At 50.6% G+C, this 8,964-nt stretch overlaps 1 protein-coding gene across 4 annotated transcripts; it reads left to right on the forward strand.

Annotated features, from left to right (window-relative positions):
- The first annotated feature begins 179 nt into the window (after window positions 1-179).
- Atg18a (Autophagy-related 18a) lies at window positions 180-8,339 on the forward strand. Of its 4 annotated transcripts, XM_068775572.1 has the most exons (7): window positions 180-461; window positions 1,507-1,668; window positions 3,582-3,672; window positions 3,775-4,403; window positions 4,790-4,974; window positions 5,617-5,676; window positions 7,568-8,339. In XM_068775572.1, the coding sequence occupies exons 1-7, from the start codon at window positions 385-387 to the stop codon at window positions 7,720-7,722; spliced, it is 1,359 nt and encodes a 452-aa protein (XP_068631673.1). In that variant the 5' UTR covers window positions 180-384; the 3' UTR covers window positions 7,723-8,339. The 4 variants fall into 4 exon arrangements, with proteins under 4 accessions (XP_068631673.1, XP_068631674.1, XP_068631675.1 ...); XM_068775573.1 differs by lacking the exon at window positions 5,617-5,676; XM_068775574.1 differs by lacking the exons at window positions 5,617-5,676; window positions 7,568-8,339 and adding an exon at window positions 5,423-5,529.
- The last annotated feature ends 625 nt before the right edge of the window (window positions 8,340-8,964 follow it).

Raw genomic sequence — 8,964 nt, forward strand, 5'->3', positions numbered from 1 at the left:
TTCAACGTCAGTATTAAAACATTAAACTCTTTCAAAACAAAAAATGATTATTTTAAATAAGTTTACTGTCTTGCGACTACGCGAATGGTGCTTATTGAGAAACGCCAAATTGTTAACGATTTTTAGTTAAAGTTGTGTTTATCTGTGACAACTGTGGTGGGGATGACTTTGCAAGCGAACGTTCGAGCGGGGCGGGCGGGGAGTTGTTTTTAGTGGTGGACGAGGTCGTTCTTTGTGTCAAATATTATTCTCGCGACGCATACGACTCAGTTTTTATTATTTACATTCAGTGAAGGACTGTTGTTGCGAAGAACAAAGGTTGTTGGACGCGTATGACGGCGTTAGACATTAGTTTTTAACGAACTTGTTATTCAGAACGATCCAATGAGTTTGGGAGGAGGTCTCAATACGGACGGATCGAATGCAGGAGGGATATTTGTTCAGTTTAATCAAGATTACACGTAAGTAGCCATATCCTCCTAGAAAACTTTAAATGGAATGTTTTAAAATGAATGCAGACGAGGTGTTGGTAGATGTGGGAGCGATATGTAAGAACGCAGGCTGTGCTTGCCTCGCATCACAAGGCGAAGGCCTGGTGACCGCTGCCGTACGAGCTGTTGTGCTGTCGCCACTCGATGATGCAATATGTCATTGGCAAATGTTTCGTAATTAAATTCGTGTTGTATCCTACAGTGCGAATTCATAAATTGTTTGCAATTTTAACAAATATGGCGCACATTGATTTGGTCTTCAGAAACATATTCAATAATTTAATCAGTTTTCATAACATTGAGCCTACAGTGCGAACTTGTTTTGTGAAGTAACTATACTTTGCTACATCACAGGGCATTGTATGCAACATATGGCACCTAATGAATGGCCTTGAACAATATGTCAACAATATGAAATTACACAATATAGTGGAAAAATGTAATTGTGACAGTTATTGGTTTTAATGGACAACATATTGGTAGTATTCATTAAAATCGCATTTAGAAATTTTTATCATTAATTATTCCTGGCACATTGTTTTTGTACATCTTTAATGACAATAGTAATTGATGACTTTGGCTCTCAATGATGTCAGATAGTACTACTATTAGCACACTAATTGCACTGGCTAGCTGCACATTGCTTCACAGCACGAGTTGTTCATGTTTAGGTAATGTTACAAAAGTCTATCTTCAGGATGTTCAAATGTTTTGTCTGCAGGATAAAAATGTTTACAGTGAGGCAACAGTTTGTGAGTTGTCAGTTTAGCACACATTTATTTAAATTACCAATACCTATATGTAGATTGTGTATGTAACTTCTGTCTCCTCACTTGTTTGAAATGAACATTTCTACTAATTGTTATTACTGGTGCTATAACATTGCTCAATGGACGTAAGCACATAATAAATGTTAGCATTGTGTGGTAGTATCAAGCACAAGTGTTGCTTTACACTTTGCTTTAAATTTAAAACATGTTCAAATGAATTGCAAACGGTGGCACTATTGATGCAGCTCACTGGTAGCTGGCAGTAGCAGCGGTTACCATCTCTTCGCGCTGACCCCGGATGATGGCGTGGATGAGATCTATGCAAGCCGCTCCGGGCAGGACACCTGCTTGGTGGACCGGCTTTTCAGCAGCTCCCTGGTGGCCATCGTTACAGTCGCAGCGCCCAGGTAATTACTCATCAAATAATGCATGGTTCACAATTTTATCTCTGACCACATTATTTGTATATGAAATTAAGATTAAACATCTGCTAATGTAAAAATTTAAATGCTAACAAGGATACATTTCCATGTAAGAAAAACACACTATCGAATGTAAAGGTACAAAAATAAATAGCCATCACATCCATAGCGTTTACCAGTGCAGAATTGGTGCTCCTTGCCCACTTACTCCGCTGATACTCACTCTACTTCTGCCCTGAAAATGTTTGCAATCTTTGTGTCTGAACGACATCTTGAGCTGGTGTGAGAATGGTGAGAATGGACGCGGACGTAGATATCGCTCGTGCAATGCGTGACCACCGGCGGTACATACCGCTGGCTCGTGTTTTAGGAAATAAGGAGAATGCTGGCCGCGAGCGCGCGCCTCGCTAGCCGGTCGGCTGAGGAGAATATGATATGATTTGCAGAGCGGGCGGCATGTAGTTACGCGCGCACAACGGAGCGGCCCCGGCGCCCCGCGAGGTGTCTGCGACCGCACTTTGTTCGTCGGACAGAGTTAACACGCGCTCTTTCTGCCGCGCCCACGTTAGCGGGTGAAAAAGAGATGATTGACTTTTGAGATCAGTCTTCGTTACAAAGTCTACGTTCTTTGTTACAAAGTGTAGATTTGTTTACCCATGGTATTTTTTTTTAAATACGTGCAAGTAATAATTTATTGATTTCCTGGGAGATGTTGGTAAAATTTATTATAGAGCTTTAATATTTCGGTAGTCGGAAACGCGTAGTTTCTTTTACGATTTATTAATTCTTCATTTACGGGGAATAAGGGTAGGTAAGTAGCACCCACTCAACGTCTCTATTCAGGCTCTGCAATTTAATGGAAAGCCGTTCGAATCCAACGACTTCGCCGCGCAGCTCAACAAATAGTTCCCGCTCTCGCGACCGTCCGCGCGCGTAGCCGCCGCTTCGCTGAGCTCGGGGCTGCACCGCTACGTGCTCCCCGAATGCACGTGACGCACGTGACTGGGCACCGCGTAAAATTCGAGTGGACCGATTGGACTTGGTCACTTAATTTAAATCTAACTTACCCAAAGCCGATGGTTCTGAACCAATTTAGTTATATCGATCTGCATGTTTATTGTTCAAAGTGAAATTCGGGCGACGCAAGTTTTGCACGCTCAACAAAGGCGGGCAGCGTACGGGACCATCAAAAAACTCGGGGGCGGGGGGCTATTATGTCGCAGCGGCGCGGCTACGCTCGCAGGTAGTACGGGACGCGGACAAAAGGTCCGCTGTGCGCACTGCCCCCGCCTGCGCGCGCACCTTCTTTCGGATCGTCTTTTTGGTTTTGAGGCTTGGATTTGGAGGTTCGACATATTCTGCTCTTTAAGAGGAAGACAGGGTTACGTGGGATTGTTACCTATTAAAATCCTATTGTGGGCATCCTCTGCGCAATGGTAACGCTACCAAGGAAACCCTCATTGCGGCTTCTTCACAATTGTTCGTTACCACGTTCTTTCGTCCCCATAACAGTAGCTGAAGTTCGTGAGAATTAAGACCCCAAACCAGCTTAAACACCCACTGCACCAAAGGCCTCGTTTATGGTGGGACAACACCATTCTCCGGAGGTCCGTCGCAATGCGTCCCGTGCCACGTCAGTCTTGCTGAAGGAACCGACTGACACCATTACCGGATGTGAGCTTTCCCTCCCGTCGCTGCGTCCAAACCTCGCAGACGCTTTATTTTTGATCGCTATTTTGCGAGCGCTTTTTACCATTCGATAAGTACAGATTCCAGCCCTCTGGAACAAGCAGTGTTTCATTTATAAACTTACTAAAGCCACGTACCGATAGAATGTTAAACGTGCTTCTGGCACGACGTGGCGCTGTCCCGCGCCGCGCTCGCGTCCTTGTTCGCAGGAAGCTGATCGTGTGCCAGTGCAAGAAGGGCATGGAGATATGCAACTACAGCTACAGCAACACCATCCTCGCCGTGAAGCTCAACCGCTCGGTGAGTACACTTGACTGCACTCGACCTTTGGCACGTTCCAAATGCTAAGGCTAGGCGCGTCGCTCGCTCGTGTTTGACATAAGTGGTTGATTGTGCGCGCAGCGGCTGGTGGTGTGCCTGGAGGAGTCGCTGCACATCCACAACATCCGCAACATGAAGCTGCTGCACACGATCCGCGACACGCCGCCCAATCCGCGCGGGCTGTGCGCGCTCACGGCCAACGAGGACTGCTGCTACATGGCGTACCCCGGCTCCAGCGCCGTGGGCGAGGTGCAGATCTTCGATGCCGTGCACCTGAACGCCAAGTGCGTGCTGAGCGCTCACGATAGCCCGCTGGCCGCGCTGGCGTGGTCGGCGTGCGGGCGCCGCCTGGCCACCGCCTCGGAGCGCGGCACCGTCATCCGCGTGTTTGCGGTGCCGGAACGTACGCGCCTTTTCGAGTTCCGGCGCGGCGTCAAGCGCTGCGTGAGCATCGGCTGCCTGGCGTTCAGCGCGTGCGGCCAGTTACTGGCGGCAACCTCGAACACCGAGACTGTGCACGTGTTCCGGCTGTGCGAGCCGGTGCGCGACGAGGCGGAGCCCGACGGCTGGCTGGGCTGGCTGTCACAGGCCGTGACCGCGGGCGCCGGCTACCTGCCGGGCGCCGTGGCGGACGTGCTGGCGCAGGGCCGCGCTTTCGCCTCCGCGCGCCTTCCAGAATCCGGCCACCGCACCGTGGTCGCCATCACTAAGTGAGTGCAGTGCGTAGCGCCACCCGTAGCTCTAATGCTATCCGTGGGTATTGCTGTTTGTTGGAGATGTTCTCTTGAGAATCCTACAGATCGTCTGTTGTTTGGCCCATTGGTCAATACCGAACTACAATTCTGATTACTTATTGCACTAGCATTCCACGGAGCGTATATCTAAGCGATCCAAGACCTTGGTGACAATCAATCCAGTGGGAATGGGTCTTCGTACTCGGTCACTGCAAAGAGAACTAAGCTAATTAAGCAGTTTAAACGTAAGAACATCAACGGACAAACAAATTTGGCCGACGTCAACAAAAGATACATGCCATGTGTCGGTGGGCATCGAGCGTGTGACCGACACTTACTGCGTTTGCCTTACTGCTCCGCAGCGTGGCGAAGGGGCCGGGCGCGGGCGGCGCGGGGCGCGGCGGCACCGCGGACGCGCGACTACTGGTGGCCAGCAGTGCGGGCGTGCTGTACGTGTACGCGCTGGCGGCCGAGGGTGGCGAGTGCGTGCTGTTGCGCACGCACCGTCTGCTGGAGCGCGACGCACGCGCCGACCGCGTGCACGAAGGTATGACCCGGCACCCGCCGTCTCCGCTCCTGAACGTCCATCATAAAGTTCATTCAATAAAGCACCGTCAACATTTCACCGATCCGTTCATCTTAGCACGCTTGTGTGTTCTCGAGAAGCGGCCGAGCGCCGCGTTCCCCGCGCTCCGCTTATGTCATTAATCCTTGAGTTGTTGCCACATAATCCTTACGATGAAGCCGATACATCCCCACCCCGCTCCTCGCCCTGCGCTCGCTGCTGTCCCCCGCCTTGCTGCAGGTGAGGGCCTCCGACGACATGCCCGCAGCCCCCGCCTGCGACCGGCCCGTTGCGCTCCGCATCCGACCGCCACGAGCTATTCGCGTGTACTTCATTCATAGAGCCACTTGTATTATACATAACGTATATAATGTACTGTGTATGTAGGTATATTTATTGAAAACATTTATTTACACGTCGACACCGCTAGAGCGCGCCGTGTGTAGCTAGCCGCGCTGCCCCTGCCGCCCGCCCCGATATATCTATATGTGTATACATCTATGTATCTATATGAATAGTCATACATGCTATACATACGGGCGCCGCCACACGCGCCGAGCGTGTGGCGCCGGGCGGGCGGGCGGGCGGCGCCGGTCGTGGTCCGCTCACGTGTGCTCCCCGCAGCGGCGGCGACCGGCAGCTACGCGGGAGCGCTGCGCGGGCGCCGAGCTGACGCCATGACAGGTACCTGTCGGAACCACCGCGCCACGCCCCAACTGGCCCCGACCCGCACCCTCACCCCGCCCCGCCCGCTCCGCCCCGCCCCGCTCCCCGCAGCGCAGCGCGCCGCCGCGTCCCGCTTCCCGCAACTGTTACCTTTTGTTTTTATTTCATTTGTTAAGAGGGAGGCGGCGGCGACGCGGTAAGTATTCGACCAGCTGAGCTGAGCACTGTCAGCTGCCGACTGCGGTGTCCGCGCGACCTTTACTCAGTCGTTGTGCCCGACTCACAATGCTCTCATTTAACAGGGCAACCTTTTTGAAGGTCGGCGCCACTCGCACGGTAATCGCATGTTTAAACCGAATTTGATCTCTGCACTGAACCCGAAGCGGCCCAAGCTGCTCCTTTGCAGGTTAATCTGAGCGCCACTCTGACCAATTTGTGGACTGGGTTGCGTTACAAAATGAATTTCAAACATTTGTACCGGAATGTGGCATGGACATGCTCACGGAGACTTGGCTCACACATCCATGTCACGGGCGCGACAGTTTAGAGCGCAGGCGCAACACATCGGGGCGCGATCGCAGACCGGACCGCGGCTGCTAGTGCCTACCTTGCGGCTGTAACATTAAGTGCGTACTTTGCGTCGATTGCAACGGGAGGCTTTTATTATATTCTTCGAATAGTCCTGAGGATCGACGTCAGAGCGTTATGCTGCTATGTACTATATGTGTTCTCCGGTTCCTTCGTCCATTCACGCGGACCCTCTGTAAAGCAGCACCGCGGTTGTAAAAATACTTAACAGAAAAGCAAAATTTTATAAATGTTTCAAGATGTACGGATATCCCTGAGACGATGCTAGTTTAAAATGCGTTCAATTTGACGCCATGTAATTATTCCTTGAGAGTAATTGTTCATAGTTTATTAATCTTCAATAAATTTGAATCAAATTGTTTTAAACTGCAATCCCGGGTACTCACAATGTAAGCCGTCCTCTCTGCCAGTGAACACGGGTCGTCTATGTGGAATGTTATTGACAGTGTTAGTAAGGTTCAGAGCGTCGGCGCTTCCCCGCAAGTCCTCGCTGCCGGTCGTGACGGCGCCACTCGCAACCTGTTGAGTTCAACGCGGGGAGGCGGCGGCGCGCGCGGCTCTTTGTTGCGACGCGACCAAATGTTCCCCAAGCATTCCACTTTGGGCCGTTTCTCTTTGTGATAATTATCAAAGCACCATGCACCGTAATTACTTCTGTATTTCAAATTATTTGCCGGCCGCTCACAAATATACCGAGTAAGTAATTAATTCTTACAGACACACAAAACTTTTAACAATCCATGCATCATATTCCGTAAGTAATACAGCGTGATGTCAAGTCTCCGGGCCGCACGATTTGTTTGTGTACAATAGTTGATGAAAAGCAAATGAAAATGCCTCTCAAACTTCTGCTCTTGTCGTCCGTCAGGTGCGGATGTTCAAACACCTATAACATACACATGTATGGAATGTTTTTTATTTCACATCCTGTGCGTCAACTAACCGTCAAAGCGGTGCAATTATTAGATTTGGCTGCGCATATAACTTACATGTTTTTGTTTTTGTTTTGAGGAAGTGTTTAGCTACTTATTAAATTACTTCAATGTCGTGTTCACGTCGAGCAGGTTGCCAGCTTTGTTTTTACATCGGACAAACTGAATATAGATATATTATCAAATAGATACACTATTTTAAGTGAGGCGACAAGCTTGAAAATTAAAATTTGTAAACGAAAAGGGTCGCGGTCAAGCAAGCCGTGTTCGTTTCTCTTTGATGTTTGGAGGCGCACGTGTGCCTGTTCGCGTGAGGTTTGCTAAGCAACGCTGTTCGGCGGGACTGCGTACGGCGTCCCGTGGGTGACGGCCCGTGTGTGTGCGCGCAGAGTCGGAGCGCGCGCTGGAGCTGGGCGCGGCGGCCAGCGGCTCCCCGCCGCGCGGCGCCTTCGACCTGCGCGACCCGCAGCACTTCCCGGCCATGCGCGCGCCGCACGCCGCGCCTCCCGCACCCGACGCCGCGGCGCCCGCCTCCGCGGACTAGCGCCGCGCCGCGCCGCACCCACCGCAGCCACCGCAACCACCACAACCACCACAACGACCACCGTGGGGCTCTCATTAGCAAGGGAACAACGTTAGCGATCCATGTTGTTCCGTTGCTAGCGCCGCCGCGTTTGTTCGTCGCAGCCCCTCCTCTCACCCACTCCCGAGCATAAAAAAGAAATCAATAATATATAACATCTAGCCGCCGTACGTTGGTGTGTTCCGCTGCGACAAACACACGCGCGATGTTTATTGTATATAATTCGGTTAATAAATCATACACATCATTTTATATTTCGACATCGCACCGCGACGCGCGCGTGTCGCGGTGCGCGAGCTACGGGCCCTCGCCGGGCCGGACGGGCGTTGCGATGTGATCTTCTTACCAAATTGTATGAATTAATGTAATGTACACGTGTAACGACTCGGTGACCGCCGCGTGCTGCGGGCTGCAGCCCCCCCCCCCCCGTGCACAGGCACGCGCGGAGCGGGGGCGCGCCCGGCGCCCGACCGACTCGCGGTTGGGAGCGCACGCCCTCACCTCAAAAACAATTGTAATTATTTTAGAGTAATGACACCGCGCTTAGACACTAAATTGTAAATAATAAATAAATAAATATTTTTACAAAACGCTTTCTTTATTTCACCTCCGCCGGCAGCGCGACCAGGACATTCGATACTGTCCGTAGCTGCACTTGTAGCCTTTACTATATCACTTCGACGTTTATATTTTGCACAAACCGCTGGTTTCTTCTGATATAACACGAAGAACACGTTGCTACCGTACCGTCTCATGTTTAGCACAAGAAGTGCAGTACAGCTCTGCAGAGCGCGACATCTGCCGCGTCACCGAATTGCTACATTGAATCAAGAACCGAGCGGAGCACGATCGCTATTGCAACGGCAACGCTACCGAGTCCGCGACAGTTTGAGCCGCTACTGACAAGACTTTCCAGTATTTATTAATGTTTTAGGAGTAGAGACAGCTTCTCTACCTAAATTGTAAAGATATACTTTTGTATCAAGTGGTCCTCCAAGTCTGCCATCTCTGTCTATTATTCTGGCGTCGTATTTTTGCATAAACGTCAAATTACCGATCGAGTATTTTTTACCTACCTTATAGCGAAAAAAAAATTCTAAAATTAAAAGAGTAATGGGCAGAAGGCTTGGTCTGATTTTACATCGCAGGTTGGTACTCCCCTGATGGCGGTGGTAAGCATCTACCGGAACTGGTCAGGCGGCA

Source organism: Battus philenor, unplaced genomic scaffold, assembly GCF_028537555.1.
Source record: "Battus philenor isolate CCGP_79_NKW_IND1 unplaced genomic scaffold, ilBatPhil1.0.hap1 SCAF_9, whole genome shotgun sequence".
Classification (NCBI taxonomy): domain Eukaryota; kingdom Metazoa; phylum Arthropoda; class Insecta; order Lepidoptera; family Papilionidae; genus Battus; species Battus philenor.